Genomic DNA, 22,671 nt, shown 5'->3' with positions numbered 1-22,671 from the left:
ACCCTAACTACAGGTCAGAGAGTTCAGATGTATTCTTGCTCCTTCAAGGTTATACAACAAGATGCTTGACCTAAGGTTTGGCTATAGAATTTTTGCCTAGACAAAAGCATATTTTGACCTAGGGTGTGGTTGCTTAATATTTTAAGACATGAGGAGGTAATTACATTTATTTGTTCTTTGTATCAGGGTAAAGAAGTCTTTTGCCTTCCTCTTTTTTGGATTTGAGTATATAAAAAGTTTGAGTACTAAAGTTAGGGCAGATTAAGGTACTCACTGGATGCCCTCCAGAGTCTATCTGTTTTCTCTTGTCTATTTCTTTCTTAATCCTCACCCCTTCCTCCATGTATGGACTAATAATTCAGGTGGGGCCCAAGAGCTGAGTGGAAAGAAAAAACGAGGCAGCTGCCTCAGCTTTTGAGGAGATGGGTGAACGTGAGTAAGCGCTGGCAACTGAGCCCAAGGCTAGGGCCCCTTCTCTCACCTTCACAAGGGTATCTTCATGTGGAATGAGTTTAATCGTAAATACTCCAATGAGGACACCCTCTCTGTGGTGCCATATTTTGGGGAACATTTTGATAAGGATGATCCCCATAGGTATGTTGTGGGTATGCTGAGTACTATTTCCCTGAAGAGCTAACCCCAGCCTTCATGGGTTGCAATCACAAAACAGGAATGGGAAAACTAGAGTCATTCTCTTCTGAACCAACAACAGAAGCTCCATTTCTGGAATTTAGGTCTTTCCAGGCCGAGCCTGCCTTTTTGCTGAGTGGGTCTAAATTGGCAGGTGGACTGTGAGTCATACTGGATATGGACCCTGGTAGTGAGGAGATAGTTGAATAGTACTTTCCTTGGAAGGGGACCTTACAGCATATAGGCAAAGCCATCAATCAAGACAAACAAACCTGTACCTAACATTTCATGGAGATAGAAATCATTAAAGGAAACTGAACATTGCAAAAGAATTCTCTAGTGGACACTGTATCCTGTATAAAATATAACTTGTATAGCTGTGACTTAACTAAAAACCTAAGCTTGTCAATTATGTTATATTAATTACAAAAATATTTACTTTATTTGGTAAGATTTAGAAATTATATTTCTTATGAAAATATAATTTTACAAATTATATTAAAAGAAAGAACATTCTACAAGTAATTTACTTGTTTTATGATTTGAGTTTATCTCTTTTTTTTTAGTTCTATGACTATTTGAATTTCTCTAAGATACTACTTAGGATGAGTATGGCTGTCACAGTTCTTAGTGATTGATTTTGTATGGTGTTACATCATTGATTTGCTCATTTTAATATTTAAAACTTTCCTTGCTAATAACAATTTTTCAGGCAGTTTTCTTTTTGTTTGTTTGTTATGTTGTTTGAAGAGGGTTTCTCTGCATAACAGTTCTTGCTGTCCTGGGACTTGCTTTGTAGACCAGGCTGGTCTCGAACTCAATGAGATCTGCTTGCCTCTACCTCCCAAGTGCTGGGATTCAAGTTATGCACTACCGCCGCCCAGCTCAGGCAGTTTTCAGTAAGAGATATAATCTGATGACATATCTATACCTGTCTCTTCAAAACTTCAGATATGTAACATAATTCCAACAACTTCTACATATCTTTAAAATGCCCCCCAAACCAGGCATTTTTATTAACTTGTTTAAGTCAGAAGTAACCATATATGTTCCTAAATCTGATGTCTTTTCTCCCCCCGTTTTACAATATAAACCAATCCGTAGTTCAGGCATTATTCAACACTCTGTAAGCCAAATATTCTTAGTCAGTAATGCCTGCTTCCAAGATTCCAGTCATGAAAAGATAAGTACATCCTGACGTCACTCTCCTTCCTGTATACCAGGTAGCGTCCAGCATCTTTTACCAGAGTTTTACCAAATCTTTATGCCTGCTGTGTGACAGACAGAAAGATGGAGCTCACATATTTTTCAACTAATATCTAGAGAAATAAAAAATTATCATCTAGGTACTTAACAGATGTTTATTAAATTGATATAATGTCAATAAAGAATTGACTTGATTATAACATTATCATAACTTAAATCCTTCTTGTATATGTGTTTAATTTAATCATTTGTGATAAAAAGGCAGCCCATGTAGGAAGAAAAATATGTAGAGTATGTCAATATTTTTAGAAAAGTAATCTTCAGTGTCCAGACACACACACACACACACACACACACACACACACCACACACACACACACATTAATGTTAGTTGAACACTGAATCCTGTTTTCCCAGGTTAAGTTTATTCAGTTTTTTGCATTGTATTATCCTTCATAGATGCAAAGCAATTCTGCTGCATTTGTAGGTATATTATTCCAAGTAGTTTTATTTAATTCTATACCCTCTGCTCTTGCGAAGAAATTCATTCATTTTACCAACTTGGTTAGGTTTAGAAGATTAACGTCTCAAACAGTCATTATTTTACAAACTGTGAGAAAAGAGATTCTATCAAGAAAAAATTGTATAACTGGATCACTCTGATTCTCTGTACCCTTAGATATATGCCATACCAGGTATGCATGATATCATTAGGTGGATTTGAGTCCTTTCAAAATAAGGATAAAGTTATAGACTATATTAAATGTAATTAGATTTTAAAGATATTTTATTATTTTATAGAAATAAAAACATTTTGGTATATGTTAGCTACAAATGTATATATATATATACACACACATACACACACACACACACACACACACATATATATATATTGTTAATGTTACTTAAACCACAAATCTATGCTGCCAACTATTAAAATATCTTGTGGGTATGTCATCTTTTACAGTGATTATTAAAGTTTCTTATTTCACTTAAAAACCTCAAGTCATTACATTTTTTGATATCTTTGTAGATGATATTTTGGTATTCAGCTGAATTCTAACTTCAAACAGAAAGAAAAATAATTTGTTTAAAATTCTGATTTTGATTAAAGTAATAAATGAGTGAGGTGACAAATTCATTTGAAATTGGATCAAGAATTATTCAACAAATTGGTATATTGACACTCTGTTCTATTTGTGTGAAAATCTGTATAATTTTCTACCGAGAACAAAATACATGCAAGTGATTCTATGAAAGTAGAAGACTATGCAAATCCCTTGAGTTATTTTGTTCGTTTCTGGAGACAGGGTTTCTCTGTGTAGGCTGGTTGTACTAGAGCACGCTTTGCAGACCAGGCTGGTCTCAAACTCAGAGATCTACTGCCTCTTCTTCCCAACTACTGAAATTAAATACTTATATACTGTGCCACACAGTACCTTGAGTTTTGATAGATTATTTTTCTGTATGCTACTTCATGGAACATAATAAAGATGCATTTGTCTTCATAAAATAGTTTTTCAAACTGAAGAGAAACTAAAATATGTGATTTTTATATGTCATATAGAATTTCTGAGTATCACCATCTTATTTGCTGCTTCTTCAGGATATGTGTTTAGTGTTGCATGCAATACACAGCAATCAATGAACAAAGGTATTTCTTACCTGAAATGAAGTAATTGGATATATATTAACATGAGCCTCATTCCATCGTTGTCCTTTATTTCCACTTGAAGACCATAGAGGATTCTCTATTGTTGTCTGCCCTTTCAAACGTAGATAGACATTTAAAACACCTAAAATAACAATGGAATTTGATGTTGTATATTTGTGTCTGCTTCAAGTTTGTTTCTCCTCAACCAAACATTTATAAATACTTAAAATTAAATCCTGTAGAACATTCTAGTGTCTACTCCTCTCTTTCTGTTCTTATCTTGCTATCATGGTGTGTCCTATTTTCTAGAAACTAAATGATACCTTATATTGTTAAAATGTCTTTGCAGTGAAGGTTAAAGTTTTTGAGGTGGACAGGCTGTCCTAGATTATCTCAGTAGGTTCTAAATGACCAAAAAGAATATTTTGCTTCAGGAGGGAAGACAAGCGAGTGATGAATGTTATCTCCTCCTGAAGATAGGGGATATAGCTACAAGTCAAAGAATATGAGCTAGAAGAGGCAAGAAAATAGATTTTTTCCCCTAGAATCCCCACAACGATATTGTTATCTTGATTTTAACACCACAATGTTTGAGTATTTATTTTGCATATTGTTTTCCAGAACCGTAAGGTAAAATGCATCAATCCATTTTAAGCCCAGTTTTTTTTGTGGTTTGCTGTTTATTCTGTCAGCAGTGGAGAGGCAACACAGTATTTACTCATGTACTCAATGGACCCCACACTAATTTGGCCTTCATTTTGACTTCTATTATCACTTAGTATCTGTTTTATTTTTAAAAATAAAATATCATTTATTTCCATCTAAGTCGTATTTTCCATCTAAAATATTGAATATAAAACAGATAGCTTTTTATTTCATCATTTAATATGTCTAATTTTGTGTCTTGTACAGAAAAGTGAAAAGTAATGATGATAATAGAATTTATACAATGTAATGTATGTTAGGGACTTGTGCATCTAAGGGATTAATCTTCTCAGGAACTCTATAAAGTAGTTATTGCAAAAACTATTATCCCACATTACAGATGAGAATAGTTATAGGGCTTAAGTGATTTTCCCTAAGTAATGTAACAAGAAAATAGCAGGGGCAGGCTATAAACTCGGAGTTTAAATTTTATGTCTTTTGATGATGCTATCAATATTTGAATAGAGATAATTAAGAACACCAACTGCATTGAAATGATATATTGCATTACTATGCTAAACAAAGATCATGTTATAAGAATACAATTTACACGATAATAGTGAAAGTTCTTTTGTCTTAAGGTCTATTCATTTAGTTTTATAGGTGAAAATAATGTATGCTTATTCATCTATAAACTTATGCGGATTTTTATTGTTCTACCTTTCTTCTTGTTTTCATATACTACTTCAAGAATTTCTATATTTTCTTTTTAAATGTAATGGATATTTACAGATTTCTACACACAAACATTTTATCGTTTGGTACTTTAATTTCTACACTGCGGATTCTTTTGTTTCTAATGAGTCCACCCATTATCCAGCTACTCTAGTTTATCTCCCACACTCTTTTATTACTTCTGTTTCACCTCTTCGTATCTAGTTTCTGCTTTTTCTTCACTCTTTGTTCTATCATTCACCATTTTTCTTTCCTGAATTTCATATTTTAATGTATATTAATAAAAACTGCAATGTACTTAAATGTAAGTGCATCTTTTTCAACAGATATGCTTCTGTGTTCTGCCCCTAACTCTCTTCCACTCTCCCACCCGGATCTCGTATTCTCTCTTCGTCTCCGTACTCAAATTCTTTATGCCTTTGTCTGCAATGTAAAGCAATCCTGTAGCATATTTCCCCCAAGAGCACGTTTAGTACTTCCCTTCCATTTTTTCATATGGAAGCAAAACATAGTATTTTGGTTAAACTAAAAGAGAATTGATCTTGTTGACATACTGATAAATGGATTAGTTAAATATTAAGACTGGTACTAATTTTTAGATATGATCATTATAATTATAATTAACAAATAGCGAAGGCTACAAACCTGTAAGAATTTGAGGTTATAATTTACTTTAGTGAAACACATATTATTATATACTAATAAGTGTTCCAGGCTAGATCTGAAATGCCCCACAATGGCATCTATGCCAATGACTTAGTTTTCAGTGCAGTGTTCTGAGTTATGAATTACTGGAAGTGAGTAAATGAACATTAGAATTTTGACCTAATATATGAATGACTCATATGTGATGAAATTACTGGAAGGTGAGGAAAGAGACTAACAGATACGAGTCTGGATGTACGGAGTGGGTCACTGGGGTCCGCTGCAGAAAGAGATGGCTTGTACAAATCCCTTCCTCTCCCCATCTCTCTGTGATTACAAGCCACCATGAGGTGAGTAGCTTTCTTCCAGCTTGTCCCTCTCTCATGTTTCTGCTTTACCACATGTCTTCAAACACAAAGTCAAGTGACCCTACACAGAAGATTTTAAATCAGAAACCAAGACAAATCGTTCCTCTCCCAAGTTATTTATTTTAGATGTCTTGTGACAGGAAGAAAAAACTAACAGTGATATTATTATATGAAAAATTGCATGACATTGTCCCAGAGTTTAATAGAGCGTTTCTCATTAGGAGACACACCCTGCTGTGACCATCTTTGCAATTTCTTAATTAACTAATATTCAATATGTACATTAAATTCACATTTTAGTTATTTTGTTTATTTCTGTTATTTTATTATTGAATAGATTTTCTATGAAAAATATTTATGCCCATATATAAACAGTAGCGATCTAAATCAAATCAGAGTTAAAATAAGATTTAGAATAAACAAGATGAGCTGTAATTAATTGTGGCTAGGTAATATTTAAAGGGAAAATACTTGTTTTACAAGAAAAAAGATAATATAATTTATTGAAAGATGGCTTCCACCTGTGTTAAAATTTAAATACCTTCTTACATAGGTGCCTCCAATTATCTTATTGTCTCCAAGAATAATACAAACTGTTTCTTAGCTGGTATATTTCTGAGACGATGCCAAAAGCTCATAAATAAAAAAAAAGACTCGCCCCCTAGCATTTCCCATGTTAGTTCCTAAGACAGAACCTGCTGTCAAAAGACATTTATCCCTATTTTAGGTTACCTTGGTCAACAAAATTAGAACTTGTGCAACAGAATAAAGAGAGCTCCTTGGGAGCCGTTAGAGGCAGCAGAGCTGATTCAGCACGTTATTATTTTATTACAGTAAAAATTTCAACGTGCATATGATGGATTGTGTTAATACCCTTTAAAAGCAATTTTTAATCCTCAGAGAGATGGTTTATGCTTGAGTAGGCATCAGATGTCAGAATATATGAACTTAGCCATCCTGAAGGATCTAATGTTACGTAATTCTAAAATAAAAGTTAGAAATAACTATATAAATCATAGATTTCTCTTCCTTGACTCCCAGCTATCAAAGGCTAAATGACCTTAGTTGTTTTATATTACAGATAATGACTGAAATTCGGGCTTCTTGTTTTGCAATATCCACCATTTATATTTAATATCATTTCATCTAAATTACTATATAAACACAATTTTCATAAACATTATTTACCATCATGATTACCTAGTTGTCATCTTTAAGTCTTCACATAATTGTCTCATGATTATTTAACTATAAACTATATTAGCTGTTTTAAGAAACAATTTAATGACACATCTTAAAATGTATATTTATCTTTACCATAGATACTTGCAATTGAGAAGTTTGTGTGAATTAATTTGTAATTTGGCTTATTCTAAGATCTGGCTATCAGTTGCATATAGATAGCATTTTTATTATAATCAGTAACATAGATTCATTCATTGAAGTTTCACATCCTTTGGAAAGATGAGAATGCTGGAAAATTATCTGACTCCAGGCAAGATCTATGTATATTGATAGGCAATTGTTAGCATCATTTGTTTTATGCACACATACAAAGTGAGAAATTAGGAAGTCCTTATTTCTTGCTTGAATAGAGATGGCTGCATTGATAGTATTTTTCAACATGCAATTGCAACAATATCTTAAGCCAAAAAGTCAGGTCAATTTCTCCTGTCATTACCATGCCTCTGGCATCTAGCGGAATTTATACCACATTTTTTTTTCTGGTGGTGCTCTGTTCAGGCCTTCTACTGCGCTATTTCAGGTTTCTTATTTGCATCTTCTGGCTCTTCATTTTTAACCCTCTCCTGGAACAGTGTTCTCCATTCTCATACTTTAGTGTGTTCTGATTCTCACATTTGCCACTTTTTGCTTTCTGCTTTCTCTTACTTACTTCTACTGATGGGTGCTGTTTGTTCTAACTTTACAGAAAAAGGTTTAAGTTAATGTGGCTATCCTGGTGTTTATTGTTCACCCACAGTATAGGCCTGTTATACATTTGGTTGAATATACTTTCTTTAATTTAGTAGTTTATCATGTTAAACCCCTGAAAAGCCATTTGATTAATAGGAAGCATTTGCCATAATTCTCTATTATCTTCTATAAAACTCTAAATAGGACTAAGCACCCACCTCATGCAATTAGTCCTGATTAATTCTGTAAGTGAATGAAGTAATCAAGAGAAAAAAAAGTCCTTCCAATAAAGTGAGTTTAAATGTTTGTTACATTGGATAAGAAGAAAAACCAGTTAATTTTTTCAACCATTATTTCTATTGATGAAATGGTATTATTTTTCTACTGTAGATCACATACTTAACTTCGTTTAAATATACTGGGCTCTACTAAACACATCTAAGGGTTCATTTTCAATGCATATTAAAGAAGTGGCTGGGGGCAATGCACATTATACACAAGTACGGAAATGCCCTAACAAAACACTTTATATAATTAATATAAAAATAACATTTAAATATAATATATAAGAGAAAGATAATTTCAGAGATTGTATGTAACATCAAAACAAGTATTAAAAAATAAATGCATGGCATTAAGTGTTACTTGTAGTTTTTAATCAGAGTGTCTGTGATAACTGTTTTTAATAACATTTATACATAGGAAGCAAAAAAATAGCTAGACTCTACCCATATCTCCTACTCTCAATACTTATCATTTAAGAAGGTAGTTTACTGAATGAATGTCATATGATGCTATCAATTGTTAAATACAAACAGGTTTTCATTTCAGTCATTGACTTATTCTTAACAGATACCAGTTATTACCAAATTACTACAGTATAGTTGCTATTATTTAATATTTAAATGAAAAATTTTTAGCATCTTGTTGTAGTTCCTAAAATAGTCATGGAACTTAATTTTGAGATTTCACCAATGTAAAATAATTTTTTAATATTTTATTCATATTTTCAAAATTTGTGTCTTCCTGGTTGTCTGTATTTGCACCCTGATATAGGTGCAAATGCTGGACATAGAGGCATTGAATCTCTTGACATTGGACTAGAGTCAATTCTGAGTGACCTGCTGGGGGTGCTAGGAACCCAACTCTAGCCATCTTAACCTTTGAACCATCTCTCCAGCTGGAGAAAAATATAAAAATAGTATGTTTTACATGTGTCCAATTTATTTGTGATCATATACTTGTGCCCCATACAATTAAGAGAAATACTGTCTCTGAACAAAACTAGAAACAAAAGGCAATCTCCAAAAACCAGTCAAAATATAGTCACTTTTCACTGTTTTCTGTACAAAGACATTTATATCACTATTTTAAAATATTAGAATTGCAGCATATCACATAGTCCAAAAAAATTAATATCCACTTCATGTGAAAGAATAATTCAGTGGCTGTAGAGATGGCTCAGAGGTTAAGAGCACTGACTGCTCTTCCGGAGGTCCTGAGTTCAATTCCCAGCAACCACATGGTGGCTCACAGCCATCTATAGTGAGATTTGGTGCCCTAAATAAATAAATCTTAAAAAAAAAAAAGAATAATTCAAGGTACTTTTTATAAAGAGAAAGATAATAAGACATTAACCCCATATCCTTAAATGCTATTTCTACATTAAGTTAGATCATCATAAGACAGCATATCTGAATCACAACATTTTGGACACAATTTAATTTTCTTTTTTTTTTTTCTTAGCAAACATTTATTTCAGGCCAGGTGGGATACATGAATGCAATACATATAAATTACAGATGTTTTAAGGTTTCAACTTACTAAATAAAGCGAACAAATTCCATTCCTTTTGTGTGGTAATATTGTCTCTGGGGGCTTTGTGATCTTGTTTTTCATTATAGATAGATAGATGGATGGATGGATAGATAGATAGATAGATAGATAGATGATAATATACATACATATGTATTATATTTTAAATGTATTTCTTACTTAATAAGTTATTACAACAGTCATAGTTTCCAAGGTTCTGAAACTGCATTAAGGATAAACAGTTCCCTTTTACTAGCTACTTGGTTCCCCTGGGTGGGGACATATCTGTATCTATATCTATATATGGTACTACTTCCTTTGAAGCATTATTCAAATTCCTTGCATAACATTTCAGAAATTACACGTGTAATTACTCTGCCATGTTCACTTTCATGTTACATTAGAAGATGGTAGACATGTCAGTGGAACCTTTTCTGTTATCTTGTAATGTAAGCTTTACTAAACTGATGTGACCAAAGTGAAATACTTCAGTGGTGAGAACATGTCCCATATCACTTAGTACAAGAGACTGAGGTAGTGTACAAGCTTCATTCTGTGGTTAGGTCACACCAGAGAGGGATGGACCTGGTTTTGGTGGGTTTCCTGAGCACAGTGACTATCTTTTCTTCTAAGATTCAAGTCTGTAAAGTAGAGGCAGTGAGGTGGTCTTTTACCTTCGTTTGCTTGACATCCAATCTTTAAATTTAAGTCCAGGTAACTCCATCCAATTTCCAAAGCTGATTGTCAACATAGAGCCTTCCATATTATGCCACGCCCCACCAGGCGGGCCCTTCCCCAGAACTAAGTGGGGGATATAATGGTGCTGCTCCAGCTTCCAGTGTAGAACAGACGGGTAGTCATACCCAAAGTCCGCATCTGGGTGAAGAAGCGTGTCAAACAGCACTGCCACGGGATTGGACGACCGGCCCTCCAGACCCTCAGATAGGTACTCTAAGTCCTGGTCAACAATGGAGAGATGCCTTGCTTCCTCTAGCTTACTGTGTAAGATTGAGTTTGGATGCATGGCTTCCGGTGATAAATATGGTCTGTACCCTGACAACATATACGACAGGCGTATTCCTGAAGGTCCATTTCCAATTATTACCACAGGTAAAGTCACTGATGAATCTTCGAGTAAAGAAGTTTCTTCAACCAATGGCATCCCTTTAACTTTTGGCCCCAAATTATCACCAAAATATTGCACTAAGGAATTGAAAATCTCTCCTTCCGTTTCAGTATCACTATAGTCTCTGAGATGCCCAGCCAGGGAGCAGCGGCAGCACCACACGGGCATGGAGATCGCCGGTCCTCCGGGCGTCCTGCACCGCGGCTCAGCGGCGCGGGAAGTCCGTCCCTGCAAGGCCGCTTCCGCTCCTCCCGGCCGGCGGCAGGGGCGGTGCAACGGACAATTTAATTTTCTTATGCAAATGGATTATGAATGTGTGTGTTTTATTTAAAAATGTGTTATATAATATGCCTGTGATACTACATCACATGTGATAGTTTTCCCCATATTTTGTGTTACTCACCAGTGCCCTAGATATAAATTCACTGGGGGACAATAATTAACACATTATTTTCTTATTTGTACAATGCAAGAAGTTTTCTTGAACTATCTTCCACTTCCTGTCTGCATTCCTTATCCTTTCTCTTGTTATTCTTTTAATACAAACAAAAGGCACTGTAGCTACTTTAGGCCATCTTTTAAACCTATTAAGCACTTTTTGTTCTCAAGAATCACATATAAATACATCTTGGTTATTGTTCTCGGGAAGACAGCAGAGGGACAAGTTTCAATGTGACAAATGCAGGTATTTGCAGCAGGAGCCATGAAAACAAAGGGAGCGGAGAGGGAGGGCTGACAACAAACCCTGAAGCTGTCCTTCAGCTGTAATCTGAAGGGAAATACAAAGGTGGCAGATAAGTAAGAAAGAGAAAATGTGTTAACTCTATCCCATAGCCTTAAAAATGTATTTATTTGTAAGTGAATATTTATTGCATTTATAGATTATTTATTAATCTAATATTTCTACTCAGGCTGCCATGCCCTGGGAAGCGTTACTGCTTCTGCAGCCCTCATGAAGCACAGTTTGGCAGGAAGAAGGTCAGAGGCTACGAAACTCCACAGAACCTGAAGTGTTTTGAATGTGAGTAGAACAGACTGTCCTTGCTTGTACAGCCAAGTCTTAAGATACTGTGGAACAACATTGCCATCTACGAAGCTCTTATTCAAGAACTGCATAGTTGAGTTCCAAAATAAAGTTTTTAAAAATGTCTAATACTGGGTTAAGTATACAGTGTTGTGTTGGTCTGCGATACATGGGCACCCTTGCCCTCCACAGCTATAGATTACAGGTGTGAGAGGCCACGGAGGGATAAGTTCTTGAGGCTTTTATGTTACAAGTTTTAAAGCATGAATTTCATCGTGGGCTAGGGAGAGGGTGGAAATGAGGAATCTCAGTCTGCACTGTTTGCTTGAAGTCATAAGATTTTGACTGAACTTCTCTTTCCTAGCTTGAGACACATTTCAGAGTCCCAGGGACTTAGGTCCTCGCTCCAGCCTCTCCACCTATCAAGTTTGACTCCATTTTGCTTTCTTCTAAAACTGTCCACTCTTGGAGCATGCACTTCAGATTTACTTTAGAGAGAAGATGAGCCTTTCACGTTGTCTGCTGTTCTTGGTAGCAGAAACACATCAGAAGCCATGTTCTTACATAGTTATTTTTTTCTCACCTCAGTGAAATTGGAATTAAGTCCCTTCTTTAGGCCTAATTCTATTATCGAGGTATTACATTTCTACCTTTTCATAAAAATTTCTTCCCCGTGGACTTACAGTATCTGTTAACTTTTCTTTCTCAAATCAGGTCCTCTGTGTGCCCACATCTCTTAATTGTCATTTCTTCATCATTGAGGTTATTATAATCACAGAAGAATAACTCATTCATTAATTCTTTTTCCTTTCCTCTCTGTGCCTTCACAGTGAAATAAGATTTCCAGAGGCAGAACCTTGTTTAATTCTCAGCAAAATCAAAGGACTTATTCATAAATGTATTCTGTATTTTACCTCTAATTTTCTGAGACAGTGTGAAGCTTCTAGCTCACATATTTTTTATTTATCAAACTTCTACCATATTTAGTGATTTTAATGCAATAAAGTTTCTTTAGGATTTCAGGGGTTCCTTCAATTAATTAAGAATTATCTCACTAAAAATTAGTTCATTAAAAAGTAGCTCACTAGGAGACACAGAAATGTTAATATATATATATATATATATATGCAACGTGATGATTAATTTTAGTTGTCAGTTTGACATCACTTAGAGTCACCTGGGATAAAAGTCTCAATGAGGGACCGTCTTGATCAGATTGGCCTGTAGGTGTGTCTATTAGGTGGTTATCTTAAAGAAGTTAATTGATATAGGATGACCCAGCCTACTGTGAGGGGACACTTGCTTAGCCAGGGATTCTAAACTGTAAGGATAAGAGTAGAGAAACTGAACTGATTATAAACAAAAAGAAAATCAGCATATATGGATATTTTTCTCTCTGCTTGATATTGTGGGTGTCATGTGACGGGCTGTCTCAAGATTCTGATCTTGTCGCTTCCTTACAGGGCTGGAAAATAATCTAAACTTGTGAACTAAAATAAGTCCTATCTTCCTGCAATGAGTTTGTCAGGGTGTTTTATCCCAGCAACAGAAATCAAGCTATATACATACATCATCTACATATACGTTAACCTTTAAACCATAGCAAATAGGGTGTTTGTTTGGAAAATTCTTTTCTCAATCAATTTTGATAAAGCATCTAACAAACCCACAATTGTACCAGTCTGGCAGACAGCCTTTAAATTGCTCCTATAAGCTAAACCTAATATGAATATTCTTCTGCAATTCTCTTTTCTGGGGTAGGGGCTTAGTTATGATAATTAAAATAAATCAAAACAATGTAAAGCCACTTTGGTGAGTACTTTATAAATGTTTTCAGCATTCATTTTCTCTCTCTGTTATCTCTTACTTGCTTTGAAGGAAACTAGCTCCATGATATAGGACAGCTCAGTAGAGATAGATATTCACTCCCAAACCCAAAGGCATCCTCTGGATAACAGCCTGCAAAGCATTAGCATCCTAAGGTCTGAAGGCTACATATAATTGGCAATTTAACGAGGAGCCTCCTAAACTGATTCTTGAAAATAGACTGGATTCCTTTCTTGTTTTTTTTCTTTTTCAACTTTGGAGCTTGATCTAGAACTAGATCTTGTAGACCAGGTTGGCCTCAAACTAACAGAAATCTTCCTGCCTCTGCCTCCTGAGTGCTGGCATTAAAGGCATGTTCCATCACCACCTGGCTCCTTTCTTGTTATACTAATAACAACTTCACAAAATGATACTGAGTCCCGGATACCCAGGTAAACTATGTGCATTCTCATGATCCGCAGACACCATGAGAGAATAGTTCAGTTTAAATCACAGTTTTTTGGTGGTTTTTTTTTGTTTGTTTTTAACAGGTTGTAAATTAATCATGTAGCAATGGCTAAACATAAGATATCAGATTTTACTTAAGTGGATCTCTTTATTTTTGTATTGTTAGAAACTGCTGATTCTCAATATGTTACCTGTTATCCAGTTAAGATTGCAAGATTTCATCAGAATTAATCAAAACATAGTAAATGAAATTGGGATATGACACATCCAGAAAAAACTCATTTTGGAATCGTATTTTTAAAAGGAATCCACACAACCATTAATATTATTTGCAAAATGAGTCACTGTAATTATATTAAGTTTACAGATACATGGGGGTCTGAGTTAATGTGCCAAGATAGTAAACATACCTCAAAGATGATGCAGCTTCAATTCTTGATTATTCCAATAAGGTGAATGCCAACACACAGAGTGTATGTCTTTTTCCTTGCTTTCCCAAAGTACGTGACATTTATGTTTATATTATATTTCAGTTAATTATGTATGTAATACATTTTTTTGCCTGTGAATTATACCCTAATTAAATTAAATCTATATCTTAATTAAAATGCTTTATTGCTAAAGTACACTAACAATCACGAGCCTGCACAGAAATTTTTGCTGGCACAAGAACCTATCTTGATGGCTGTTAACTGAGCAGTATGGTGGTTTTAGAAAGTTGGGTGGCAAAGTCAATGTCTTAAAATAGAGGGCAGCAAAGTTTGCCACAATGATTGATGTTTTCTTTAACAGAGGATTTCTGGGCAGAAAGCAAGGCTATTTGATAGCCCTTGATTCACAGTAGAATCTTCTCAAAATTAACATCAATCCAAGCAAAACTTTTCACCCTTTTACTGACTAAGCTTAAGACGCTGATTGCTTACGTTCTTTGTTGCCATTCCAACATTCTTCAAAGCCTCTTCAGCAACAGAATAGCGTATTCCTCCTAATAAACTAATTTCTGTGAAGCGGCGCCTCCTGTGGCAGAAGCCACATATCTGTGGTGAATCCTTTCCAGAACTTCAATTGACTGAGAGCATTGGACAAAATGTAGCCTGTCAGCTGTAGACTTATGAAACAATTGTTCCTGGGCACCAAATTTACATTTTTTCATGTCCTCCAGTACGGGTGTATAAATACATAGATAGTGGACAGAAAATTACCTTTCACTATCGGCTCTTGGCTGAACAGGTGCATTGTCATTGAGCAATAATACTCTCAAAGGACTAGCTTTTCTTTTTATAGCTGACCTTTACTGTGAGTTTAAAAACTTCAATAAACTATTTTCTAAACACATGTGCTACCACTCAGCATGTCTTAATCCATTTATAGAACACAGGGACAGTAAAATTAAAATTCATAATCTCCCTAGGAATCTCAGGATGGTATGTGACCCTTGGCTTCAGTGTGAAGTCGCCAGCTCTATTAATTCTTTAGTCCTAATGTGGGTGTTATTCTGACCTTTAAATTCAGGTGCTAAATTAACCTCTCTAGCTATGAAAGTCCTTCATGCATTTTTACTCTGTGGAACCCTGAGTGCTCTACATTGAAAGCTTGCTTTCAATGTACTCATCTTCCTTATTCACTTTTTGAAAAATCCTCTGAAAAACATGCTGCCATTTTTACACCAGCACTAGTTTCACGCTGAACTATGATTTTTGTCATTGTGCTACAGGGACAGTTTCTTACCTTAAATCTCATAACTCAAAATCCTTTTACTGGTTCCTTACACGCTCCTAGTCATTATAGAGTTGGAAAGAATTAAAGTCTCATTCTGTGTTCCTCTTTGACCTAACAGATTGCTCTACCTGGTTTGATCTAACGGACTATGAATCAGCACTAAGCCCAGATTGTTTACATGGAATTTGTAAGCTCATGAAGCAGAACTTTTGACGTCTCAAGGGGCTTTTTCTTTCTGCATTGATAACGTGGTAGTGGTTTGCTTCGACAAGCTTAGCACAGTGTAACCTACCTGAGCTCTTTTCAAGCCTTTCTCTCTAGGCTCTATCACTTCTAATTCTGGTAAAAAGCAAGAGGCATGAGAACCTTTCACTTGAACATTTACAGGCCACTTTAGGATTATTGATTGACCTAGATCAGTCACGAGTTGGGTCTCGTGGCCTAAGGAAGCTAGAGGAGAGGAATAGATGGAGGAGGAACAGCCTGCCAAAGTAGCAGGCAGGGCACCATCTTTGGGAGCATCGTTTCTGATGACTTCAAATAGAGTCATTTCATCAAAGACAATGGACCATTGATCATTAAAACAGATACAATAAGACTAAGAAAATTTCAAATATTTTGATTGTTAGCAAAATTCAACACAAGCAGAAGGACTGATAGAATTCCTGCTGTAGGACAATAGGACTCAGAAATGTGCAGAATATACCTGACAAGAAAGACACTTTTCACTGATCGTTTTGCCAAGGCTACTAACTGAGCAGAATTTCAAATATGTGGTGAATTTAGGATGTTGCAAGCCCACAGACGAATCATCTTGGAGCATCTTTAACACTACTCTGAATAGCCACTTATTGCTGTCCTCTTACATGACCTAATATCTTACAGCAATCAGATCAGTCCCTGGGTATGTATGAACAGAAACCTAGTTTATAAGCAACTGAAGGGTCAAGAGTTGCTATCAGAGGGTGTCTGAGGCCAATAGAAGAGACTTCCCTGCTTTACCAGAGCCCACCATTTAATATTTCTACAAATGTTTTTTAAAGTACCTTGATTTGTCCTGTTACTATAAAGGCATCATCAAACTGTTTTGGCTTTGGGACAGGAATATGGAAAAATCTAAATCTGTGTTCTTGGGCCAGGGTCACTCATATTGAACCAAGAATAAACAACATCTCCTCTTTGAGGGGAGAACTGTGTGTTTATATCAACACAAACTCAGTTCAGGGTTGCCCAAACTTTCCATTTCTAAATAATGCAGTATTTGTGAGACTCAAAAAAGAAAATATGACAAAACCAGGCATGCCTACATTCCAGCTGGCTCTAGTTTAATGCAGAGCCTAGGACAAGTATATGTATTTAAAATTTTAGCAAACTTTGTGCCTGTTCTCTGCTTAGAAGACACACGTATTAAACCTGGAACATAATCTGCTACTTTTGAGCATCAGATTCAACTGAGAAATGACAACAAGCTCAAATGATAAAAATTTACTCAGAAAAAAAAAACAATGCCACTGAACTGATAGTTTGAATAAGAGCAGGGGAAACACTGATGATTATTTGCTAAGAGTGAAGGGAAAGAAGTGGAAGTTAGATGCTTGTCAGAAGCAGTTTGCATCCCTTAAACATAGAGACAATTTAAAATGGAATCACGAAAGTGCTGGTTTCACGAATCAAATGCATATACATTTTGTCATGTATATATATATTATGACATACTTGATTTTTTTATCTAAGTAAATTATGAAAGGCTAAAGGAAGTTTTAAAAATATATTTTGAAATGATAGTAAGTAAAATAGACAAGATAAACTGAAAAAAATTATATCTGAGCTAATTCCACTCTTAATATCTTCTGACAATAAATGAGGGGAGTAATAATTTTGAGATAAATCATTCATTTCATAGTTAATATAGAGTAAGACCATGGTCACTCATCCCAAAGCTCTCATAGTACTTTTCCTGTGTCTGTTTCATACCCGAATGATATTAGTCATCCTTGTAGTATTTACTTCCATAGTCAGAAATGCTGGCTTTTGATTGGTAGAGTCTGTGATAAATCACTGTGACTACCAAGTGACTGTCGCATACTTTGCTCAAATTTCATGACCCCCCCCCCCCAATAAGACTTCCTGCAGAGCAGTGACTGGGTTCAGCTTCCTAGGTTGAATTATGTCTTCACTATTTGCTTTGTGTTGGGCATGGTAACCAAAGATCTGTACTTCAGAGTCTTTATCTGAGATAGAAGGCAATTATCTTAACAAGTCCAAATGCTTATTGTGAAAATTAAAAGAAATAACAACCAAGTGCCCTCTACCATGACTATTTGGGTATTGAAGGAACAGGGGACTATTGTCTGTTACATCAGAGAAGGTGGTGATTATGGTCTTATAAATCCAAACTAGAGCTTCCAAAGACAGGAATTATTGTTCCCATTTTGCATATGAGGGGGCTAAGAACATGCATTCAGAGTGATTTCTGCAAAGTCTTAAGGTGACTGTGTGCTCTGTGTGCTTCTACTGTAGTATTCCTTGTGTTTGTTGTGTTTCAGATTGCGGCACTTTTCATTTTACTTGCTATCTACCCAGGCTTGTCACTTGCTGCTGGACTGAGAAGAACGCGGGTGTACTTCTCGACACGAGAGTGAGTGAACAGCGTGGTTGATCCAACTACGCTAACCTCATGAGGTTCACCTTTCTTCACTGTGAACAATGGGCTGTGATGCTCACTTTTACAGTGAGAGTAGCAGCTTAAACAATATGGTAGCTGGGATATGCACTCTGTGACAAGTTTAGTAGTTTATGCACATCCACATTGTTTCTGTCAGTACATATCAAGACTGTAGGGTCACCCTTGCTTTCATGATTGGCGAGTGCGTTAGTTCTACCTTACTACTCACAAGGGGACGGGCTGCCTGACTCAGGATCCAGAAGGGCAATGGTACTCACAGTCGCAGGCTCTTGTCTGAGTGTCTGAATTGTGTGATGGGAGGACGCCTGTGGGGTCTTGCCTAGCAATCTGTAGGCAAGTCATGAAACTTAATTATGGTATTCTCTGACTAAAGCTGTCTTCTTGGAGTGAGTGAACTTTTATTGGAATCGTCGAACAGGAAATAGAACATTTTGTTATCTTACCTATATGCTGCCCATACATGTGATAGAAGAAACTGAAACAATAGGCAGTGTTTGTGGGTCCATATGGATTTTTGGGAGCTATGCTGAATACTGGGCTGAGAAGTCGAGCCTTTTCACCTTCTAGTCTGGGTCGCGATGTCTCAATGTACATATAAAAACCTGGAAGTCAGAGAAGCCAGTGTTGAAGCACATTCTTATGAAGAAACAGAAAATATCCATGTGACATTTCAGAGCTTGGATCCAAAGTAAAAGTTGATAACACGGTTTACATCTCATTTATAAAATCTACATTGTTCCATATAATTAATCACTTTTACAGAAAAAAAACCACATGCAGAACTGAGAGAAATGATAATTTTAGAGATGAATTAGTGCAAAATCTGATCTTTCAACTACATTTATTACTAAGATGTGAAAAAATACTAGTGACCATAATCTTTGCTCATTATCTGAATTTCTGTTAGTATGCCTGAGATATAAAATTTTACTCTATGATTCTCAAATCCATAGCTCACGACGCACTTGTACTTTGCCTTGAGAACGTTTCCAGTTCTCCAGTTGCACACAACTCTGGAAACCCTCCTACCTTCTTTGGAACCGCTGCGATCTGCATTGGGCCCCGTGTTAGGAGTGTATTTCGTATTTCTTGTCGCGGTACTTTGTTTTGTCCAGTCAAAATTATCAGTATCATCTTGGGTGAACAAACAAATATTACCATCTTCAAATCCACAGTGAAACTCTCCTGTTAATAGATTTTAATTAAAATAATAAATATTAATTAAATAGAGCATTGCAACATTTTATCAGAAAAATTTCAAATATTACAGTGTAATAATAGCATAGTAATGATATCCCAGACTTAATGGCACAATTATCACTAAATATAGAACTATTATAATTTTGTTGTAAAAGAGTAATGATTTTATTAGCTTATTTTAATTTTACAAAGTAATGGGCTGCATTCCGGCATTTCCATAGGAGCATACAATGAATGCCTTTTGATCATATCACTCCCACACCCTGGATATATACCATCCCCTTTCTACTTCTCTCTTTCATGTTCCCTATAGCCCCCCTTAAGAACAATACTTTATTTTACATTAAACCAATACCTTACTATATAATTGAGGTCCAAATCTCTTGTTTAGAAGAAACCAGGAAACTCAAAATAATACAACAATTCATGTTCGACTTATTCCTGGAGAATTTTCCTAACTTTTTTTTTTAATGCATTGGAACAGTTAAGGCAAAAGTGTCAATTAGGAAAGAAGCTTTCTAAAAGAGAAGAGGTGGCACAGATTGTAATCTCTGCACCAAGGAAGCTGTGGTAGAAGGACCATCATGACTTAAAACGTACAGTAAATCCCAAGCCAGCCTTTACTACAGACAAGGCCTTATCTTAAGGAACAAAAGAAAATGAGACTTTGGAGGTCACCTAAACATGTACACCTGGAGCGTGTAATTTTTTATGCCCTGTCCTCTAGAAAGGCTCTTCTACACACACATCTGTGAAGCTGTACGTTTGCTGAGGGCAATGCGACAGTAAATTGCTTTTAAAGCAGTGATCTTTCATGCTTGAGTTAAATGTGGGTCTGCCAGATGTGTAAGATCCACTTGAGGTGAATTTTATAAAATAACTTTATGTAGACCCTGAGGAAGGACTGGGAGTTTTCTATGTTCACCATCTGCTGAGTTAAGAGAGAGACTTTTTCAACTTGCCATAAATATGGGTGGTGGCAAGTTATCTATCTATCTATCTATCTATCTATCTATCTATCTAGTTATTTATTTTTGTCTCTCGAGACAGAGTTTCTCTGTAGTTTTGGAGCCTGACCTGGAACTAGCTTTTGTAGTCTAGGCTGGCTTTGAACTCACAGAGATTCACATGCCTCTGCCTCCCAAGTGCTGGGATTAAAGGCGTGCCCCACCACTGCTGGGCTGGGTGGTGGTAATTCTACAACAGAAGATTTTCTTACTGGGATTTGCCCTGCTTCAACAAGCGTATACACAGATGAGCTGGTATATTCCATCTGCAACAGGAGCTCCATGAACCAATTGAAAAAATATAAAATGTGGTGCATATTCTCTCACTCAACAAAGTAAGGACTCTGCAAAATCTCCACTCTTCATTGTGAATATCTCAAATGATCAAACCTTGGTTCAGTCAGCTTTGCTTGCTAAAACAAAGTGCACACAGACTCCAGCTTCACTGACGTTCAAAAGAAAGAACATCCAGACTCGCACAGTGGAGTCTCTAGCACCCTTGCAAAGGGGTAGTTCCTTTAGGCATCCTCAGGAAGAAGGAACTTGGTTCCTATCATATACCTGAGTTAAGTGAAGTCTTTTTCTTTACAAATAGGGAATATGTTTTTGTCAGATTAAGTAATTACTGTGTATCTGTATATTTATTTATATTCCATATAGATTGATATGTTCTAGAAGGACAATATTCTATCATAAATTTTTTTATTTAAAAAACATTTTTATTTATGTGTGTCTGCGTGTGTGTATGTGTGTGTATGTGTGTGTGTACCTTCAGTGTGGTGGTGCTCATGGAAGCCAGAGGAGCTGGAACGCAGGTAGTTATGAACTACCTAAAATAGGTACAGGGAATTTAACTCAGCTCCTTTGGTAGAGCAGTAAATGTTCTTAACCAATGGACAATTTTTCTAGTCCAACATAACATCTTCTAGGCATATATTTTTGGTACTGATTTTATATGAAAGAAGACACTATCTTAGGATGCTGTCAATCAAAAGTATAACATTTGTGACAGTAGTGTGGCAATATACATGCTACTTTCTTCTGATGTCTTTTAGGAACATAGTTCCTTTGCTTGAGAGTTTTGATCCCAAAGGAGACTGTTCTGAAATGTCTTCAGCTGTTTAGTGTCATATTTTACTTATGAACAAAAAGAGGTCAAAGAACAAATGGTAAGATGTAGTTCAGAATTCTTGCAAAAACTTATGCTATATGTTTTTAAAATTAAATACAATGGGGCTAGAGAGATGGCTCAGCAGTTACGATCATGGGCTATTTTCCCAGGGGACCCAGTTTGGTTCCCAGCTTGCATATGACTGCTCACAACCATCTGAAACCCAGTCCCAGGAGATTCAAGGCTGTCTTCCATCTTCTGAGGGCACTGACACACAATGGTACACAGATATACATCTAGGCAAAGTACTCATACATATCAAATAAAAACAATTGTTAAAAGACACTTGGTGAGAATGCTTTTTAAAAATTAACTAACATGGATTTCTTTTGTCGTTGCTTTGTGTTTCAAGACATGATTTCTCTGTGTAGTTCTGGCCATCCTAGAACTTGAGGTATAGATGAGGATAGCCTCAAACTCAGAGATCTTTCTGCCTGTACCTCCAAAATGCTGGGATTGATGATGTACTAAAGTAATTTTTTAATAGTAAAAAATAATTTTATGATTAGTCTATCACTTTTAAATTAGATAATTACCCATATATGCAAAGAAAATTGTTCATATAAAGCTTATTCAATAAAGAATAATCAAAAGATAATGCATATTCACTAAGATACATAAATAGCAAAAGTCAGTGTAATACTGGATTTTAAATGATCTCACAAAGATGAAAAAAAAGTCTGGGAATTTATCAAAGTCAGATGTGTAAGATTGACTACTTTTTCAGTCTTACTAACTTTCTGATTATAGCAAGAATTTCTGAATTTAGAGACTGTGGTGTTCTGAATGAAAATGGCCACCATAGCTTGATATGTTTGAATGTTTCATTGTTAGTTTGTGGAACTGTTT

The 22,671-nt window shown here is 35.7% G+C and overlaps 2 protein-coding genes across 3 annotated transcripts in view; both read right to left on the bottom strand.

Moving 5' to 3' along the window:
* Mdga2 (MAM domain containing glycosylphosphatidylinositol anchor 2) overlaps positions 1-22,671 on the bottom strand; it is a 725,366-nt gene that overhangs the window by 15,565 nt on the left and 687,130 nt on the right. For both annotated transcript variants that reach the window (XM_041658245.1, XM_041658246.1), the window contains 3 exons: positions 19,474-19,629; positions 18,888-19,046; positions 3,505-3,635 (listed from right to left, as the gene is read on the bottom strand). In XM_041658245.1, the coding sequence (XP_041514179.1) occupies positions 3,505-3,635; positions 18,888-19,046; positions 19,474-19,629 (446 nt within the window). The remainder of the gene's footprint in view (positions 1-3,504; positions 3,636-18,887; positions 19,047-19,473; positions 19,630-22,671) is intronic.
* LOC121452261 (oxidative stress-induced growth inhibitor 2-like) lies at positions 9,543-10,952 on the bottom strand. Its single transcript, XM_041658247.1, has one exon. It carries the CDS (start codon positions 10,907-10,909, stop codon positions 10,286-10,288), a length of 624 nt encoding a protein of 207 aa, XP_041514181.1. The 5' UTR covers positions 10,910-10,952; the 3' UTR covers positions 9,543-10,285.

The sequence above is a fragment of the Microtus oregoni genome, unplaced genomic scaffold, assembly GCF_018167655.1.
Source record: "Microtus oregoni isolate MIOR12 unplaced genomic scaffold, Mior012 000009F_ref0000495, whole genome shotgun sequence".
Taxonomy (NCBI): Eukaryota; Metazoa; Chordata; class Mammalia; order Rodentia; family Cricetidae; genus Microtus; species Microtus oregoni.
The sequence above is the reverse complement of the archived record's forward strand: the minus strand, read 5'-3'. Positions and strand labels throughout refer to the sequence as shown.